Here is a 21,625-nt window from a genome sequence, read left to right as displayed (position 1 = left end):
CATTGCAGTTACAGTAGCTGTAACCTTTGGTGTGAAAGAACTGCTAACAAGCTATTTTAGGAAAACTGAAGGACAAACTGAGACCCCCGAATCCCACCGAGGGTCTGGTGAAGGAAAAAACGAATTTAAATCACAATGGCTATATGGTCACACTTGTCATTTCAGCATGATTTTCAAACAGCAGATTTTATGAAATTGCATGTCTGTTACGCATCTCCTGTGTTTGTATTTAAATCTGTGTCTGCATTACTTCCATCGCTTTACACTGCTTGTATGCATTGCTTGCTTTGTTGCTGGATTACATCCACAAAGCCCAGTCCCACAAAAATGTGTGAAATGGCCAAGATGTCTTAAAATGCCAATAACGTGCTGATACGTTTCCCCACCATGAAAGGATTACATGAATTAGACATGACTAGAAACAGGCAGTAGTTTGTTGTATGTGATAATATGGTGGAAAGCAAAGGTGTGGAGGTCAGGGTGGTTTACGGGCGTTAGCGTTTACCTTTAGCTCAGCGTGTCCAATTCATGCCACATAATCCTTTGGTGGTGGGGGAACGTAATCTTCACATTATTTGTGTCCAAAACACATAATTTGCGTTTCAGAGTTCGTGCTCATTTCATGAATTGTGTGAGACTGTGATGATCTAGACCAGGGTTTCCCAAACCTCTCCTCGAGTACCCCTTGTCCTGCATGTTTTAGATCTCTCCCTGCTCCAACACAGCTGATTCAAATGATGAACTCTTTATCAACCCCTGAAGCTGCTTGTTAACAAGCTGATCATTTAAATCAGCAGTGTTGGAGCAGGGAGAGATCTAAAACATGCAGGACAAGGGGTACTCGAGGAGAGGTTTGGGAAACCCTGATCTAGACGATGTAGAATGCCAACAAGACTGCGAGCCTGACCGCTTCCATATCGGACGGATGATTAAAGAAGCCTTGAGTGTAACCATAGCCTTGGTGAAAGTAGCTCTTTCCTGCAAGAAACATGCCATGGTTCCACTGTATCTCCTACATTTATAATACTGTTGCATTATCTTGGACAGAGTGAATGTGATGTTGAACTTTGGTAGTCCCTGGGTTGTATATAGCTTCCTAGCCATGATATAACCCCAAAAATTGTCGATTCTCTGTTATCTGTTGCTCTGGTAGAGTTGACTGGAGAATTGTGCTTTTTTTCTCTCTCCATTTACTGCCTTTGTATGGTGAGGATCTGAAAAGTCACACTTCCAGCAGATAAACAGACGCGAACAAAGCAGATTCTGACAGTATATAAAAGAACTAGCACAAAAATCCGGACAGAAGAATTTCAGTGCCAAACAGAAAGGTTTAATAACATAAAGAAAGCGATTCACTTAACCACACTTAAGCGACAGTTTACAAGGTTTTTTTTTTATATATCGTCAAGGTAATACCAAAGTTCAGCATCACTTGAAGATCATTTCAAAACTTGCAGTCAACTCTGAAGCATAGCAACAGAATTTGAAAGAGGCTGTTTCAACGTGATGTTTTCCATGTAGGGAACATTATGTGACCATGGTCAAGTGGATCAGCAAGACCAAGACGTCTGTGAGGTGGTTGAACCGGGCGCAGAACATCTCCATCCTGACTGTGTGTGACACCACCACAGGAGCCTGCGTCAAGGTGTGTGTGTGTGTCTGTGTGTGTGAATGTTTCTGTATGTGTGTGTGGGGCGACAACTGAAGGTTTTCTGAATGTGACACCTTGTTTGCGCTGTGTAAAGTTTAGGTTAGGGATTTATCTCAATGTGTTTTAATCATCAGCTGGGAAGTTATTAGGCCATCGATTTGCTGTCTAAATTAATAGAAAATGAAGACTTAATTCCCGTTGCAATGCTTCAGCCTTGTGTATTTCTTTCAGACGTGTTCAAAAAGTGTTCAAGGATAAAGCCTATAGTGTATTGACTTCTCAGAGTCTAGTGGAGTGCACTTAGCAAGGTCTACGCTTGATAAAGCCAGAGGTGGAAAGTTAATAGTTAGCCTACTCCTACTTCAGTTACTGTACTTATTACTTAGTACTTATATTGTACTTGATTTTCAAGGTAACACTCTTTTTCTCAGTGTTTCTCACAGTCAAGTATTTTATCTGTTCCTGCTTTTACTTGAATAGGTAAAAAAAAATGTATTCATCTCTATGAGTGGTGCCATGGGTTATTTTGTTGTGAGTTGAAAAGGAGCCAACCCTAAACCTTGGCCCCTAAACAGCTCATCAAGTCATTTGCATGAATCGTGGCGTCCTTCATTGTTTTTGGATGGAAAGGATCTGGAGTGTTTTTGTGAGATACTCTTCTAGACCACAATAAGTGCTCTTACTTTGGTTTGAGTAACACTTAGGTGACATAACAGCATATCTGCTTGAGTAAAATCTTTCAGTAATTAGTATTCTATTTAGTATTTATGATTTGGTATTATTTAGTATTCAGTATTCTAATTTTTTTTTTTTTTTTTTAACAATATTTTTATTGGGGTTTTTCAATTTTTCAATTTTTCAAAAAAACAGTACATATAAAAAAAAAAGGTCAGTCTTGGCAGCAAATACAGTATACCATCAAATGAATAGGCAAGTAAATAAAAACATAGTAATTAAAACAGAGGTGAAGATACAGATGTTACCGTAATTATAATGTACAGAAATCTTGAAGATCACATGGGCTACTCCACTTTATAATCTTATTCCAGTTGCCCCGCCCCCACCCTAGTCTTTGGCTTTATTGATCATTACCAACATTTTTCAAAAACTCCATGAAACTCCCCTAGATATTTTCAAAAACTTCCAGCTTTCCTTTAGTAATGCATGTTAGTTTTTCCATAGCAACACATGCTATTCTAATTTTATTTATTATTTTTTCTCTCATTAATAATTTTTTTTTTTTAGAGTGCACGACATATGGGATTGAAGGGGATGGGGCTTAAGGGCAGGTGGGATAGTTGCCAAAATACAAAAAAAGGAATTTTGTGAAGTTATCTCTGCAAGTATATCATATATTTCAAATTCTTAATGAAAAAATAATGAAATAAAAACAGTACAACAAAAAAAAGTTTCAGTATTGTCTGTCATCTCTGGACGGCACGGAGCAGTCGTCGCCCCTCCCGCGGCACCATGGGACGAGACAGGCCGCTTTCCAAATCCATAGTTCCTGGGTTAACTCCCACAGATGACCAGAGCACAAACAAACACGCCGGCCAGCCAAGAGGCAGCTCAGGCCTGGACGCCGCGCCGCCGGCCGCTGCCAACACTCATGGCACGCGCTCATGGCTCCGGGTTTGAAATGAGAGCTCAGGCCGGGAATTGTGTCCCCAGTGGAGTTTTAAAGTAAATGAAGAGCGAGTGCGGCTGTTTGAAAGGGTCCATTATATGACAGGGGAGTCTATCTGGGAAATATACCCTTGAGGTGTTGTTCCGAAATGACCTACACCCATTTTGAAAAAAATATGACACGTACTTTCCCAAAATTATTGCTGACATGAAAGAAAACTCATTTTGGAAAAGAACATAATCGCACTGCATCTCCAAGACTTACAATGCTGTTCCATTATAAGCTATTTTCAAACTTTTGTCTGCCAAATAGATACATTATTGAGGAATCACCTCTATTTTGGAAGTCTTACTTGATGAATTTCTTGTAACATTTTTTTTTTATAGAAATGAATATGTTTGCATGCATTTTGGAATGAAACCCTGGCTTGGCTGCCAGATGAGTGGATCTGAGTAAACTAACATCAGTCTATGACATTTTGTCCTTTCTTTTTCAGAGGCATGAAGAAAGCTCTGAGCTCTGGCTTTCAAAGCAGGTAAAGTACTTTCCACTCTATCTTATAAAAGCCCATACTGCCATAAAAAATGACTAGATTAAATTAATTTTACGTAATTTAATCAAGGATTCACTCTAAAAATCCCCTGCTTCTCTCAAAAATTTGGAAAGATGTAATTTCACTTGACATCAATCAACTTTATCTCAATAGCTTTGGGATGATCTGCCTTAAATCAAGGTATTGTCAAGATAATCCTTCAAACAAGTTCAACTCAGAAATTAGTAGATCATCTCTCACCCCATTTTCAGCTTTGTTCTTGTTTTTACTGTAAGAAAAAATAAGATTTTAAGACTCAGTGCTTGATAAGGTGGATATTTTTGCGGTGAGTCATTTAAGTTGCACTGGCTGCCTGTAGAATATCAATGAACTCATGTGGTTCTGCTGACCTAGATTTATATTTCTATCATCAACCTCTTTGCTTGTGTAGTGATGTCAAGGGAGTCACTGAACCCAGATAGAGTCCAATAGCCTGGCATCAAATAAAGTCCAGCAAGGCAACAGGCCAAAAGATATAGCTGCACCACTAGATACACATCATCATAAAGCAAGGAATCTCGAGAACCGTTCGTCTGATCTACTTCACACTTGGTGGGTGTATTGCTGGGGACCCAAGGAGTGTTGGATTGGACACACGACACGTTCAATATTAATAAACTTTGAATAAACAAGCGAACAGTGCTCTGTGCAGCAGCGGAGCTCAAAGCAAGCGACTGATAGCCTACGCCTATTGTGTGTTTGTTTTTTTTTGTGAATGGGCACTGCACTAGTCTTGATATAATTCCATAATAATCATAATAATCACAATAATAAACTTTATTTATATAGCACTTTTCAAAACAATTGTCGCAAAGTGCTTCACAACAAATAAAAGCATGGCGTAAAATAGAAGGTAGTGTCAAGAAAAAAACAACAGAAAAAAAACAATAAAACAAGTAGAGCTGCAACGATTAATCGATTAATCGAATAGTTGTCAACAATTAAATTAATCGCCAACTATTTTGATAATTGATTAATCGGTTTGAGTAATTTTTTAAGAAAAATAAGTCAAAATTCTGATTCCAGCTTCTTAAATGTGAATATTTTCTGCTTTCTTTCCTCCTCTATGACAGTAAACTGAATATCTTTGGGTTGTGGACAAAACAAGACATTTGAGGACGTCATCTTGGGCTTTGGGAAACACTGATCCACATTTTTCACCATTTTCTGACATTTTATAGACCAAACAACTAATCGATTAAATCGAGAAAATAATCGACAGATTAATCGACAATGAAAATAATCGTTAGTTGCAGCCCTACAACTAAGATAAGAATAATTAAGTAAATAATAGAACAACAGTAAAAAAAAGGAATAGAAAATAAACAAAAAATGAATAAAATTAAAATCATTATAAAAGAATCTCAGAAAAATGCCTCGATAAAAACACAACTAGTAACAAGATCAATATACTACTATACTATATAATTACTATATAGCTATATAATTGAGCTGAACTGCTATTTTTCTGAGTGCGCAATGAGACGTTTTGGCCCTACTTTTCTGTTCAGTGCAGTCCGCTCAGCTGCAGCATTTTTGTTATTTACTCAGCCAGTTGGAAAGCGACAGCAGCGGAGGCACAGGAGAGAAAGTTTCTGGCGGGGTTCGATCCTATAAGCCGGCAGGGATACAGTACATGTTTGGCTCCAGCGGCGGCGAATTGAACCACTCGACAGTCTGGGCACATGGACCCGCTTGTCTTTGTTAAAGTGGTAATCTCCGAGATCCCAGTTTGCTGACTGCGGGTGTTGTGCCGGAGCAGACAGGGGGCCTGTCGTAATGGATTTTTTTTAATGTAAGATCATATAAGGCCACAGACGTCTGGCTTCTAAGAAATGCCAAAGAGGGATTCTGGGTAAACTGTCTCCATCTGAGGCAGAATTTGGCTTGTGTTACTTGGAGATATGGAGCCATGGAGCCAGTGTCGGTTTCACAAACCGCAGTTTGAATGTGTCAGATGTATCGACTAAACTCGGCGCCTCGTGCTACAGCAGAAACTTGTTCTCGTTCGGGCATAACTGGACACTTCAAACTGAATTTTAAAGTGGTGATCTGTGAATTTCTCTCTTTCTTTGGTGCTAAGCGGTCATTGCTGTGGTGTTTTTTCACTGTACATCCCAGAAAACCAGTACTGTGCTGTCTTTTTTCTTGGATTTTCTGTTAATGCAGTTTGAGTTTCTGTAGGTGGCGCTCTTTCCTTTGTCTGTTCAGCCATGGTGGCTATCACAGCTCATGCTAACTACCCAGTTCTTCTTCTATTTATTCCAAACGAACCGCTGTTGCTGATGGAAATGTAAAATGCATCACTTCATAACTTCATTTCTGATTTTTCATAACAGACTGGAACAACTTTGAAATGAGATTTTGAAAATTATGCTCCAGACCGTTTAGTCAGCAATGAAAGAAAAGTCAGACCTGATTTTTTGACATTTTTGCTAAATCCAGCCTTAGATATTGTGTTATGAACATGTTTTGGGTACACAAAACACGGATTTTGTTCTGCCCAAGCAAAAAATGACTCGGCCCTCCTGTTTCTTTGCTTCTACAGAACCAGGAGCCGGTGTTCTCCAGGGACGGCAGCAGGTTCTTCCTGACCGTCCCGGTTAAGCAGGGAGGACGAGGAGAGTTCCATCACATCGCCATGTTCACCACACAGGTTAACGTCCCATCGGCACATTTATGGCATTTACGGTCAGGTTGCACTTCATTTAGCACAGTGTAAACCCACAGGTTTCATACACAAGGGATTTGGTTAGATTCTCCATTGTTACTTGATGGACGTTGCGCATTGCCGCAGCATTAATAATGTTGTTTTATTTATTTATGTGCAGCCTACGCTCTGAAATAAACAGAGAATGGAGGAAATTACTCACGACAGCCCTTATTTATCATGCTATTATTGAAACCACTGCTAATTGAACTGTTGATATAATCATAAAAAAATAAACTTGTCATGCCCACTTTATGAAACTTTCCCCCCACCAACATAAGCACAAAATCCAAAGAGAAGAGCCTGTTCTTATGAGAAAAGATATTCCACAATTCCCCACCCGCATCCAATGAAATCCACAGGTTGCATGCAGGGTTTCAGTTAACATAATGGAGATGAACAGGCTGACTTGAATACAGATTTGGAGAGCCATGGATGGTCTCCCTGCTGTTTGTGTAACACGCCGATTCTTATTTCTCATAGCACTACAATAAAGGAGAACACTTATCACATTAGATTAGAATTAATGCAGCATTATTTTTTAGAGGAATAAATCACTGGGTAAGCCTATTTAGCTTAATCCCTGTGGTAATGAATTTGTCAGAGTTGATGAATAATTCTGCAAAAAAAAAATGACTATACAGAAGCAGTGGGTCAGTATGTGGCAGAAACAATATACAGCTTGTACATCCGAGCACGCACACACTCAAAATAATAGTGAGATGGAGTTTACACAGGTCAGTTTTGGCACCGAAACAGGGACATTCATGCCAAAATCAGATTAGTCAAAACGCTAACTTGTTAAATGCAAGGCCTTTTAGGAAGTATATCACATATGTTGGTGAATACTGGAGTCCTGCTTATCTTCCCTTCTCCATGCCCCTTTTCTCTCAGTTCAGAGCAGATCAAAATGAAGTCCGGCATCTAACATCAGGGAACTGGGAGGTGACCAGGATCATCGCCTATGACGAGAACAACGACAACCTGTGAGTCACTGACATAATGAACATAACGAGCTATAGTGATGCTATGATGCCATCCGAACCTATCTGATGCTATCCAAATGTTTTTAGATAATAGACAAACCAAATGTAAACATCCATTGAAGTTTTGAATTTTTGTTATCCTGTCATATTCTTAGCAACATCTGCTCTTTCTATATTTTGCTGTCTCTACAGTCAAACTGTAAAGTAGTAAGGATGAATCTCCTCACTGCAAAACATCTCCATCTTAACAAGCCATTTAGTCTATTATTGAATCGTAATTTTCGTAAATAAAACAAGTAAAACAAATTTGCCCATGGCATTACATAATTTCACTTGCTTCCAATGCAAATCAATTTGTTTCAAGGATTTTCTAGAAAGTGTCATTTCAATTAGATTTTAAGACTATGTGACTAAATGACATAAGTGGATGTATTTTTGCAGCGTTTTTAATGACCACAAACATTGCTAGTGAGTTAGCTGCACTCTGCAAGTGCCTGCTGTAGATGGGCAGTGTGTATCTATTGTGAACTAAACACACTCACAATAATTAGAAACATAGTGTATTATAACAGGAATGGGAGTGACATTATGTGAATGTAAAATACACTATGCAAAAACTCGTTCCTGTCATTAATTAGCACTGGGGCACTGTGAATTTTATCCTTCAATTTGTCATACTCTTAGACACTTACACAGCCCCCTCATATACAGAAGTGTTCGTGACTGAATGGGATTCATTTTGATTCATCTAAAATAAACAGGGAACATAACGTCCAAGTATTATATGTGTTTACTTTTCTTTATTTAATTTTCATTTAATTTACCATACCTTGTTTTCTCTGACAACAACAACTCAGTGTCTTTCTTTTCTCCTGGCAGGTATTTCCTCAGTACGGAAGGTTCCCCGCGAAGACGGCAACTTTTCAGGTGATTTGTTTTGCACCCAATTACTATACAATAGTTGTTTTTGACAGCTACTTAAAATCCATCTTGTGTTTTGTCACAACAAAAGCTTTTGTTAATTACAATCCTCATCTTTGATATCATCATAACACCTCTGTAATCGACTGTTGTTGTTTTTTTGTTTTTGTTTTTTTTACTGCACTGGATTAACCTGATTGGATTGTCAGTGTAATCACATTACATCCACCCTCGTGTTTCTTTTTCCAGAACAATTATTTTATTAATTATGGATATGAGTATAATTAATATGATAATATACAGCACAGATTCAGACAAGGCTGCCATGCACTCATGAAGTTTTGTGCAGCTTTGTGTTGATTCTTGGAGGTTGTCTGACTTTCCCAATCTGTTCTCTACTGTTTTTCAGTGTTAAAACTGTGGGTCTGTTCCCGCGGCGGTGCTTAACATGTGAGCTAAACAAGGCTCACTGTCTGTTCTTCGACGCTGACATCAGCCCCACACTTCAGCACATCATCCTCCACTGTAAAGGTAGGCTAATATCGTTAAGAGCTTCCCACTTTCTGCTCTTACACTGCAAGAAAAGTCATTTAGTCTCATATTTAGCCATCAGATCTTATTTTTCTTAAACCAAGAGAAAAATTCTGCCAATGGGGTGAGATAACTCCACTTTTTTCCAATGCAGTTTCACTTGTTTATGGAATTTTCTAGAAATGAAATATGTTGAAACAAGTCAGAATAAGGCAAAATCACTTCACTACTATCAAGAAAATGAAAGTTGATTCTACAAAATTCTTGAAACAAGTTGATTTGCATCGGAAACAAGTGAAATTGCAGATTTTTTCACTTATTTTTAGAAAATTACAATTTTAGGACTCAATAATAGACTAAATGACTTGTTAGGATGAAGATTTTATAAGACATCATCATGATCTTATTGTCCTTGACCTAATGGCATGTGACCCAATAACCCAAACTCATAATAACTATAAATATCTATATGTAAATCTAGATTAAAAACAAGAGGCGATCAGGCTTTGGACCAACGTGCCGGAGGATCTTAGGCTGCTGAATCTGTATTATCTTATAAATCCTCCCTTTTAAAACTCATTGTTACAGACTTGCTTTTGTGTGATGATATTGTGTTAATTGTTTTTGACCTTACTCTTACAGTTCACTTTATGTTTCTTACCTTGCTTTGACATTTCTTGCTTTTGCTTTCAATTTTATCTGTGTTTGTTTTTCTTGAATCCTTTGTAAGGGCTATATAACTGTTTTGAAAACGTCTATGTAAATACAACTACTACTACTAGTATCACTGCTGACGTAGAAGCAGTAAATACCTTTAAATCATGTGGTAAGTTGGTAAACGAGACAAACAGTGATTTATTTGTCCTGCAATAAACCAAGATGGTTGAGAATTTCAACTTATCATACAGTATGTTAAGTCACTCTGCTTTTCCTTTGTGAAAAATTCTTAATTTGAACTCTTAAGGTGAAGTTAACTTGCAAATCAGAAAAAGCTAAAGAAGTGCCCCACACTTAAAGTCTCCTCTGGTTTTTATCTTCTGGTAAAAATGATCTCTACAAGCAAACACGACATCCATTGGAGATGCATGGCTGATTCAATTAAAATTGGGATAACATTGTGTTTTATGTTTCCAATTTAGTCGACCATTTTGTTTCATCATCCCCACGCACCAGAACCATTTGACAGATGTCAGGGGTTTGCCCATAGTAATCTGTCATCCTCCAAGTGTTCAGTTTAAATTCATCTCTCAACAATTCCAAATGAGAAGCATAAAATTAAAGCAATTAGCCGGTCTATTGTGTATAATTGCTTTAGGTGGCATTATTGGGCAATGAGCAGCTTATTTAAAAGAGGGCAGAGCTTCACATTGTTTATTGTTTCAATTTATTTTTAGCAGATGAGAGTGCTTCATGCTCAGATGCGCTTGGACTTTGGCATAGTGATTTATTGGACAAGAACACTGTCCCCTTGCCCACAAGCAATAAAAAAAAGAAAGCGCATTATCTTTAGAAGGCCGAGTTCAGCATAACCCTGAAAAGCTCGTCATGACAACTCTTTTCATCAAGCGCAACACAACCTTTAAATTCATCCCCATAAAATGCTTCTGACTGGTTGCAGGTACACACAACACAACATTCCTCTGAGGGACACATCAGGGGTCCTTCTAACTCGTGCTGCGGCATCCTTGATGCTTGTTTGAGAGTTTTCACACCACTGTGAATCATTGTGCGTTATCCTTTCTTATTTAAAAAAAAAAAAAAAAAAACACCATGGCAAAGCATTATAAAAGACTCAAGTAAAGTTCATTGATCGGCAGCGTCTTGGATGCTATGTATGCTTAGAGCTTCCTAGCAAAGCCTTGAATCACCATTACTTCTGTGAGCATGGTTCAAATCACACACACACATACACATACAGAGATTTTTTAAACCATTGTAGGCTCACCATAGGGCTCATTTTCATTTTAAGGGACATTTTAGGATCACCATTAGAGAAATTAGAGCGATTAGAGGAGGAAGAGGAGGCAGAGAGGATGTGGGTGAGTTGTGTATCTGCTGGGGGAGTGATTCACCAGCGGCTGAGCTATTGAGCAAGCCTGCTATCCTATTAACCTCTGACTAGGTATTTGGCAAACCGGCACTGAATAGAATTGACTTAATTTGACAGCCGGGGGCTATTAGACAGGCAGTGTGAATGGCCTTTAACCCCTAACTGATATAGGTAAAGTAGGGAAGGTGACAGGCAAACAGTGACAGAGGAGACTGGGGCACTGCTGCATTTTTTTTCCCCTGTGACTTTTGTGTTCTGCTTTAGAGGAGCTACTTTGCAACCTGTCATGCATAAACATGTTATTTACAGTGCAGTGTTATCATATTGCTCTTTAAGGTTTCAGGTTTTGCCGAAGTGATCGCTCGGTATTTTGTGAATGTAGTCCTCGGCAGTCATGCTAGGCACGCATAATCCTTCAGTCATTTAAAGGATTACAGGATAATGTTTAATGCAGCCCAAATAAAAATTACACGTTTAAACCTTTTTTTTTTTTTTTTTTTTTTTTCAGGTCCTGGAGCGCCGACAGTGATTTTACACAGCCTCAGTAATGCAAGTAAGAACTCCATTTAGTCTCTCTTGTATGAGGGTGATGTCATGAACGTCTTTATCGTTGGCAGCAGGGTGGCCTAAGCTGTTAGAGAGACAATCTGGACTGGACCAATCCGGGTTCAAGCCTCCAGTCTGGTCGCCTGAAATTTCGTAAAATTAGCGACGACGTCTTAAAATGCAAATACATGCTCCGTGCATGAAAGGTGAGAGAAATACAGTACTGTGCAAAAGTCTTAGGCACCCAAGAGTTTTTATATAAATTGTGTCTTAGATGTTTATTCATTTTTTTTCTGCATTAGTGTGTCAGTAGACTGCTCTTTATAGTACATTTTTTGATATTTAGAAACTTTTCATTTAATTATTTTTGAAAGCATCTTCACTTTAATTTTTTCTTTTACATGTACCTAAGACTTTTGCACAGTACTGTATGTTTTCCCACCATGAAAGGATTACATGAAAGAGGCACGGCTGAAATAGTACGATGGAAAGTAAGGGTGTTGTGGTTGGGGCGGAGATATCTGCTTTCAACTCCGTCGACCAAGGTTCGATTTCCATCTCATACCAAGACGATTTCTACTGCGAGTGAAGTTTACATTTTTAGCTTAAGTTTTTCTTATTTAACCATGCCCAAAGCCTTTCCCTAACCTTAACCAAATTGTTGTAGTCGCCTAACCCTAACCCTAACCCTAACCTTAACCTAAGTTGTTTCACTTGCCTGAATTTAACCGTAAACTTGTTCACATGGCGAACATGTGAAAATGATGTGTCCAATTTGTGATTTTGTCACATAATCCCAATTTGTGAAGGAGGAATGTAATCTTCACATAATTCGTGGCCACAACATTTAGACTGTGATTCTGACTCATTTCACAATTTTATGCGCCCAGGTTGCGAAGCCTCTGTGTCTGCTTACGTGTCCTTGAGCAAGACACTGAATCCCTTCCAGCTCCACAAAAGTTTCACTTTGAAGGAGTTAGTGAGTTTCCTTGAGACTCTGGCGTTCTGTCAGAGCCACCAAGTGGATAAAGAAAAGCCTATAAGCTGCACCTTTTCTCTCTGTTGTCGCCACTCCATGGGGTTACATGCTGGTCAACAGGGCGGCTTAGAACTTTTTCTTCCTTCTGTCCTCTCTTTCTTCTTTCTTTCACACACACGCATGCATACGGACACACAAACACACACGCACACACACACATACACATACACACACAAGTACATGCACTCACTCACGCTCTCACTCTCACATACTCACTTACATGCTTACATACTCATGCACATCTCTCTCTCTCTCTCTCTCTCTCTCTCTCTCTCTCTCTCTCTCTCTCTCTCTCTCTCGTGATCCATGCCTGTATGTCTATCAATAGTTTTTCCCAAAAAGTTAACAGCTGTGCTGCAGAAAAGCAAGCAATTTGCCCAGGGTTATTTGGATAGACCCTCCATCCACAGCTGGGAACTCAAGGCCCCTGGCGGTTTCATAATGAGACGTCTATTGATTTTGGGCTTTCCATTAGAAATGCTGGATGAATTCCATTTCATTTAGTTGCTTCTCAGATGGCTTGAATGGAGAAATGGCCAAATCAGGGAGTCATTGTTTATTGCATGTGGAGAGAATAGCAGGGATCCCTTTTTTGAGGCCGGCATCAGCAAGCTGCTGTGGGTAAAATGTTTCTGAAATGGAGCCTTTTGACTGTATGTTGTGCTCATTCAAGTTACTGGTTTTAGCAGCAGTGCCAGTGGCAAAATTATTATGGCTTAAATTATGACCAGTGGCAAATTATTAATTCTGAATTCTTTCAGGCTCGCCCAACCACAAACTGTATCCAGCTTTCAGAGTTTTTGTTTTTTTTTCAGCAAATTTCACAGCTTTGAGATATTTCAGAAGTCCTTGTCCTTAATATAAAAGCGGACAGAACACCATCTGTTTGAAAATGGTATTATTTTTTTCCCCTTTTTGTACGCGACTGCAAAGCATGCATGTCATAATCCAGACTGGAGAATATGTGCAGAAGTGCTGAGCTGAGCTGAACTAGTCTTTGTGAAAAGAGCAATAGTGATACATCAAGTTTCATTTATTTCAGACAGTAAGCCCTGAAGAGAAGAAATCCATGATTGTATTCAGATCTCCTTTTTAATTTACCACAAAATCACATTGCGCCAAAAAGCAATCCATGAGCCTCGGATCTTATCCATCTTATGTAGATTTTTCATTTCATCTCATTATATCTCTGGCTCTAAAAACAAATCTTCATGCTGCTATCGGCCATTTGTATGCAATGACACTAAAATTGTTGGCAGCACTTTTTGGACTCCTTCATCCCTAAAACACATTCCCTTTGCTCATTTTATAGATTACTATATCCTTGAGAACAACTCTTTGCTGAAGGCAGCTTTGAAGTATAAGAGGATCCAGCTGACTGACTTCAGAACTGTTCAGATGGAACATTTTGGTGAGAAGAAATCATTACTGTCTGTGCTGTAATTATAGATCACAAATGAATTAGATATAGATAGATAGATGCTTTAATATCCTTCTATTTTTTTCTTTTTGCAGATTTACCTTTGAAGATCTCCTACCCACCAGACTTCTCTGAGTCCCGTCACTATGGCCTACTTTTGATTGTGTAGGTATCTATAATGATATATTAGATCACTGTGTGACACAGTGATATCTACTGATAGATTATGGGTTTTTTATCACTATATTTCATCACGGTGCAAATACACTAAAATAGCATAACGTATTCCATAACATATTTAGTGGACGTTTTTATCCAAAGGGCCTTACAGGACGAAGAGTGCGTACATATTTAGCCTCAGTGGAAATCAAACCCCTAAACCTGTCAGTGGTGATGTTTACATGCACCTGGCCATGCTCAGGTTAAGGGCTTATTCACATTTACAAGCTGTTTACATGCACCTTTGACACCCTGTGATTGAGTCTCCCTGTCGCTATGAATGAACTAGTTAAAATATTCCCACCCACAGCTAGAATGGTCCACCAGCAAAAGGTAAAGAGTGAGATGTTTCATGTCACAGTAACCCATTTGATATGAGAGTAAGCCAGGAATTTTAACCAGGTTTCTCATAATCAGAATATAAGTTTATGATTACATTTATGAGTTATGACATTTTCATGCATCGACCCAAAGCAAAGTTACTTGAGTAACTTCGCTTTGCATAAGTAGCATAAGTTTGGCGATACTGGACCTATCCATAATTTGTCTCTTACATGCCTCTAGTACTTGGAACCGCAGACAGTATTGGCTCCTAAGTCAGCTGACAGTTGAAACAGTGAGCTCCGTTGTCTCTTGCTGCTAAAAATGAGTCCAAACAGGGTTTGTCAAAATATCTCCAAAAAAGCCATTTATAGGCTCCACAGGGGAGTTGAGAGTAAACAGAAAAGTTGTGAAATACATAATTAAAACTAGCTCAGGTTTCATGACACAATTCTGCCATCATGCACACTTTCACTAATCAGAAAATCACAGAACTATTAAGTAAGTAAGTAAGTAATTTATTTTTCAAAGTGTCATGCACCAAAAGGTGCCCAGCCCGCATGGGCTTACAAGACACTACAAACATAACAAACAAGAGCAATAACATAGTGAGAGCGAAAGAACAAATATAATAAAATTGTTCTCTGCTGCAGCACAGACTGCAGTGGGGTGAAAACGCATTACTGGCAGCAAGATCTAGTTTTTTTGGACAGTCAGGTCAGATTGTAAACAGTTGCACATGGAGCCGGGTAGATTTTGGGAGAAGACTATCCACTGAGTGGAAATGTTGCGGTGCAAGAGCCAAATTATATATAGGTTCAGAATTGCTGAACTTATCCTTTAAGAACTCACTGAGCTACAGGACCACAAATCTCAACTAATCCTCTGTAGCACTTTTTCAAATTCATGGAAATCGTTGATTGCCTCAATCAGTTTAGTTGGTATGATTTTCCTAATTGAGATTCACCATGATTTCTTGTTTGAATTCCCTCTATTTTGTTTTTTGTTTAGTGACGGTTCCCCCGGCGGCCAGTCTGTGAGCGACCGCTTCGCTCTCAGCTGGGACTCTGTGCTGGTCAGCTCAGACAATGTCATCGTGGCTCGTCTGGACGGCCGGGGCAGCGGCTTCCAGGGCCAGAGGATCCTGCATGAGGTCCACCAGAGACTGGGAACTGTGGAGGTTCAGGACCAGATTGCAGCTCTGGAGTATGTTGTATACAATTTCCTTTATTATTCTTTGAATAACCTTGAAATGATGAAGTTTCAGGTGACACGTTCATGAAGTCCATATAACACATGCATAGCACCTGAACAAGAGCTTCATAAAGGCTACATGCTCATTGACTTTTATTTTGAAATTTTCAGCCACTAAATGGACAGCTAGTACTCTCAACTCAAGAGTCTTTATAAGCCCAGTGATACCTGCTCTCACTGTTTCTCCTCCAACATGTAGCAGGTGCTCTTCCAAAATAGCACCAGGGATAGTTACATCATATCCTGCAGATCTGTAAATTAAGTGGCTTTAACATAGCATACAGGTGATGTAGCCTAACAAACCCTCTGGCAGCTGTAGAGGAGGTCCTCACCTCTTGGCTGTGAACAGCTGACAGTGTTTCTACACATACAACGTGTTGTATGTTTAGAAATGTTGTTGTTTTTGACTAGGAACTGGGGCCTGTACTACGAAGCAGGTTCAACATATCCAGGATATCTTTGCAGTAGCTGGTTTAACTAACCCTAACAACTGCTATCACGCTTAATCGGTATCACGAAGGTGGTTATCAACTCGTTAACTCAATCCAGCTTTCCCACTTGAGCTATGTGTGCGTTCACATAAAAGAGGCGGATTTTGTAACAGATAGCCAATCACATGCAACACGGACAGATCCAGAGCAGCGGATTTAAGATTCAATGAAATGTAATTGATCCCCGTGAGGAAATTAGATCGTTGTAGCACAAAAGTAAAATTATTCAGCAGGGAAAATGAAATAGAATACAAGCACGCATGTAGAATCTAAAAATAAGAAATAAAAATAGTATCAAAAATAAAATAAAACAATAAAAGCAATAAACTAGACTGAACAATTGTGGGGTTACATAAATATAATGCTGCCGACAATTTCAACACATTAAGTAGACTGTAGAAGTGGGAAGTATGTGAAAGAGATGGATTAGGCTACTAACATTTGTTTTTTCTCTCAATAAGAACATACTATTATAATGAATAAATATGAGCAATACAAAAATACAACAGCGAACAGTAACACAGTTGCTGTTGCCAAGGCTAGAGAGGATGGCTGGAGGAAAAATGCAGATTGTGTAATGCAGTGTAAATGTGTAGGTAAATAGACTTATAACTGCCTGTCACATGCAATAGTAAATTTAATTCACTATTGATAACTATAGCCGACTTTTTTTTTTTTTTTTATTTGAACAGGGACAAAGTACAAAGAACATTAACCTTATAAAACAAGGAGAGATGTAATGTACCAGGTTTTAGCAAATTGCTATTTTCCGCCCGTAGTCCCAGGGCAGGTAAGTAAAATGATAGAATAGTATGAAAATTACACATTATTGTACACACACACTATTGTAAGCTACCCGCTATTTGATAGAAGCCCTCTTTTATAGCCAGAGTGGGCAAATTGCCAGGAATTATTATATCTCTAATATAATAAATCCTTATGGAAAGCGAAGGTGTTCTGCCGGTCTCTAAACACCATTGCCCTGCGAAGAGTCCTTCTTATCTTCTTACTTACTTCAATAGAATCCCTTTGTACAGTTATTTTTTCATTTGAATGCAATGATTTTATTCATATCTGGTTTTGTTAATCTTGTTAAAGATTGTTTAAAACGATGACGCCGAATTGTCCAGGGAGCTGATTGGTGAGGAGGCGGGTTTTTTATCCGTTTCGATCTGGTATCCTGAACATAACCTGCTCCGGAGCAGGTTAGCCGCTCAGCATAAGTTGCTATGGCAACATACTCCGGTAAAAAGTAAACCGCCTTCGTGACACCGAAAACCCTGGATTAAACCTGAGGTTACCTCGCTAACCCCAAATCCTGCTTCGTAGTACAGGCCTCTGATAATTTCCCCATATGATCAATTTTCAGTTTAGATAATATCAGTTAGCCAAAGTATCGTATAAGTATAAGTATAGGCTTGTTGTAAACATATCTGATTTTCGCACTAGCTAACTAAGAAGCTAGCATTAGTGGCTAGTACTTGCATGTTAACATTAACATCAGTTGCTTTGCTAAGTTAGCCTGCTGGCTAGCCAAAAACTGTTTGTTAATCAAGCTGACTCACTCGCTTTAGTAGAGAGACCAGAGGGGCAAGGGCTAAGACAAATCTCCCTTATCAGACTATTCATTTTTTTCTTATAACATCACTGAATTGACCTACAGTCTCACCACAGCAATCTTTTCCAGGTGTCTCTTGTTCTAGCCAAGTTGTTATATATTTAGCCATTATTTACACACAGCCAATTCTCCACTGGAGCTCCATAATGCCAACAGAAGTGATTGCTAAGAGATTTGTGACACAACAGCAAGCTTCTTTGCAGTAAACAAAGAGCACATACAGATTAAACAAGAGAGAATAGAACAAGTGATACTGTAATGAAAAGAGATAGAACAAGCACTTCACAAACTCACAGAAAATGGGGCCAAAGCTTGTTTGTGCGTTTGTCCACTGCTACTCATGAATGCCACATAAGAGCTGGGGTAAGGATTGAACAACTGTTCTGTTCATACATATGCCATGCTGCTGTTCTGAAGCTGGTGTTCAGATGTTATGCATGTTTTAAACTGCAGTTCATAATGTATTAACAGGTGTCATTTCATTGTATGTGTTGCACTATACAATAAATTGTTATGAACTCTACGCTTGAATTGTTTTTTTCCAGATACATGATGAAATTCCCATATATTGACCGGACACGGATAGGAGTGTTTGGAAGGGTGAGCCTATGTTATTGCCTATGCAAAATTGAATGTCAATCGCTATAGTCTAATTTTTTCCATATCCACATTCCATATCACTACTGTTGAACAGAATCCATGCATATTGTATTATCTTATATTTGATGTGGTTTTTCAGAAATTAAGAATGCTTATTTTCTCATTGAGACACATTTTGCTGAAATTATACAATCAGGTTTTAACAGGTTTCAAGGGCTCAATGGTCATGAAACTCACTCAACACAGTCAGATAATTGACCAGAAAAACTTTCAATCTAAGTGAGAAGAACACAAAAATTGCAGTTATGTGGTTTTCCCTGAAACCCAACATAGGTTAATTTTAACAGCTTTAACAGACACAGTTTAAAGTGTCAAGAGGGTATTTTGTTGAATTTCCAATTAATCACTCCAATGACTGAATTTCCAACTCAGTTTTATACTTTATTAACAACTCTATGGATTTGGCCATACATATACTGAATGTAACATAAAATGTTTCTGTTTGTTGCCCAGGGTTATGGAGCCTACATAACATTAATGATGCTCAAGTCTACCGACAGCCTATTCAAATGTGCATGTGCAATGTCACCAGTGACAGACTGGAAACTCTATGGTGAGTACAGCATGGCTCTATAGATTCTGGTATGTTTAATTCCCATGTAGATGTTAATGCTTATCCCTGTGTGAAGTCGAATTAAGAAAACTATTTGGATTTGGCATTTGGCAAACATTCAGCACAACATTTGATATCATCAAAGTATTGAGGTGCAAATGTAAAATTGATTGAATTTTTTCATGAGGTGGGTATGGAGGCACGGAGTATAAGAAAAAAATGAATTTTTATGTGTTCCACTGTCTGCTTTGAAAGAATCCACTTACCTCTCATAGAAGGGTGTTGAATGGGAGGTGAATTCAAGGTTTATAGCTAAACTAAAGCACAGATAGACCAGGAGCTCTGAATTCAGGATAAAGAACATCTTTTACCGTCTTTTGAAGGAACCGGGGACCTTTTCACCTACATGAGGGGTCATTTCCTCTCCACTAAAAGCGTTTTCTTTTGGCTCAGTATGACAGGAATCACACGTTGTTTGGGTACTTAGCTGCACCTGAAGCGCTGTCTCACAGAAGCACTGTTTAGAATGTATCACTTTCCATTTGCACAGCATCAGCGTTCTCCGAGAGATACCTTGGCATGCCATTACGGGACGACAGCAGATATCAGGTGCGTGTTTACTACCTCCCCGCGCTTGTTTGCCGTTGATCTTGTTTAGGTCTTTGAAAGCGGCTTGCCGTAACATCACTGACATGCCTACAGTTAAGCTCCCACAGTTACTGAATGTCGCCGCTATCAAAGTCAGAGGTAGCGAGGCTTTCACTTTTTTTTTTTTTTTTTGTGCTCCACAGCAAAGATTTTGTCACTCATCTCTGCGTGGTAACTGTGTGCATTGGCGTGTTAGATCACATGTCATAGGTTTTTCATAAGCTGTCGTAAAGGGTTGTCTGGCTCTCTCAGGCCTCCCGCGCAGAGATGATGTTTAGCTATCAGAGGTTTTTTATGGGGTTTTTTCACAGCTATGAGAAAGAGCTTTGGGGACACTGGGGAAGAACAAAATTGGTTCTTGCAAGCACAGTGAAAACATCCAAGCAAATTTGTTTTTCAGACCAAACAATCCACAAACAATGCACTGTTTACAGTAGTCCATAGCCTCACATTTCCTTTCTTTAGACTTTGACGCCATGCTTACTTGACTGTACATCTTCTTTCTGATGATTTCAATTCACATGTTAATATTGTAAGACCAGTGGTAATGTTAATTGCACGGTAATTTCACAGAAGAAAGAGATACTTTTATCACTCAAAAACCTTCAAGTGGATTGAATCACCGTGTGTCTTTCTGTGCCTGCATGCGCATGTGATTGGTATATAATGTAACTCACACCGAAGTTGCTGCTCTTTTATTATGTTCTTCAATGCCAGTTAACATATCGATCAATCTATTATCCACCTGCTATTTCTGATTTCCACACAGTTTTCCAGTGTGCTGCAGAATGTTCAAGCACTTAGGGAGCAGACTCTGATGCTGGTGCATGGCACAGCAGATGGTAAGCGAGAGAAAATAAATTGTAATAGGATGAAAATACTGTATCTGTGGTGCACCACTGCTCTGCAAAAAGAAGCATGCAATCCTGAAAGGTAATGAGGCAAATGGTTTTTAATCAAAAGATAAAAGGAAAGTGGGTTGTCTAAATTGATGCTGGGATTTCCAGAGGTACTCACTGGAAAACATCCACTGATGAACCATGTTAAATTTGTTGTGAGGTATTTTCATCCCCCGTCTATTCTATCAGAAGCTGATTGTCTCTTCTTTCCCCTGTTAGGATTCAGGCTGGATTTTGCTGACATGTTTCATTTCTTTATTCCAGCCAACGTTCACTTTCAGCATACTGCTGAGCTCGTCAAGAACCTAGTGAAAGTTGGAGCAAACTATTCAATGCAGGTATGTATTGTAGACACAACAATGCCAAGGCAGATTCTTTATGTCGTATATATAATGCATTTGGACAAAAATGGTGATTCTTATTCTGATCCTTAAAGTTAAGTTTGGTATAATGCCACTGCGACAATAATACATCATACAGCAGAATGCTCTGCCATATTTACTAGATAAGGCTATACGAGTGTATACAAAAAAAGAGTGTGTGTGGGGGTAAAGAGTGTGTAATATAGTAAATAATACCATATTGAGTGAAAACGTTGCACCCAAATGCAGTGAACCAGCCAAAACCCTCTGTGAGAACAGAACCAGAGCTGCCAAATTGTATTTGCAAATAATAATTAGTGCTGAAGCATCAGGTGGATGGGATTTATCTCATAAGACAAAATGATGAAGGTCAGGCACTTGAGACAATCACAGGAAAGTCAATTTAATATGCGATCTAAGACTGACAACTCTCCTGACGCTATCTGAATTACCTTGAGCCCCATCCATCTGGCACTCCAGCAAAACACTGCGAAAAACATCCATCTGAACAAGTCATTTAGTCTCAT

The 21,625-nt window shown here is 38.9% G+C and overlaps 1 protein-coding gene across 1 annotated transcript in view; it reads left to right on the top strand.

Annotated features, from left to right (window-relative positions):
• Window positions 1–21,625, top strand: part of LOC139661107 (inactive dipeptidyl peptidase 10-like) — a 46,737-nt gene that overhangs the window by 24,586 nt on the left and 526 nt on the right. Inside the window, exons 9-23 of the mRNA XM_071539456.1 lie at window positions 1,522–1,645; window positions 3,775–3,813; window positions 6,419–6,526; window positions 7,475–7,566; window positions 8,446–8,493; window positions 8,897–9,018; window positions 11,577–11,621; window positions 13,966–14,064; window positions 14,169–14,238; window positions 15,625–15,819; window positions 18,522–18,576; window positions 19,090–19,189; window positions 19,740–19,798; window positions 20,607–20,679; window positions 21,001–21,074. Coding sequence (XP_071395557.1) covers window positions 1,522–1,645; window positions 3,775–3,813; window positions 6,419–6,526; window positions 7,475–7,566; window positions 8,446–8,493; window positions 8,897–9,018; window positions 11,577–11,621; window positions 13,966–14,064; window positions 14,169–14,238; window positions 15,625–15,819; window positions 18,522–18,576; window positions 19,090–19,189; window positions 19,740–19,798; window positions 20,607–20,679; window positions 21,001–21,074 — 1,303 coding nt within the window. The remainder of the gene's footprint in view (window positions 1–1,521; window positions 1,646–3,774; window positions 3,814–6,418; window positions 6,527–7,474; window positions 7,567–8,445; window positions 8,494–8,896; window positions 9,019–11,576; window positions 11,622–13,965; window positions 14,065–14,168; window positions 14,239–15,624; window positions 15,820–18,521; window positions 18,577–19,089; window positions 19,190–19,739; window positions 19,799–20,606; window positions 20,680–21,000; window positions 21,075–21,625) is intronic.

This window comes from Centroberyx affinis, unplaced genomic scaffold (assembly GCF_046629955.1).
Source record: "Centroberyx affinis isolate AG114_WGS23_722 - 3 ecotype Tasmania unplaced genomic scaffold, CSIRO-AGI_Caff_v1 ptg000204l_1, whole genome shotgun sequence".
Taxonomy (NCBI): domain Eukaryota; kingdom Metazoa; phylum Chordata; class Actinopteri; order Beryciformes; family Berycidae; genus Centroberyx; species Centroberyx affinis.
This window is presented reverse-complemented; position numbering and strand designations above follow the sequence as displayed.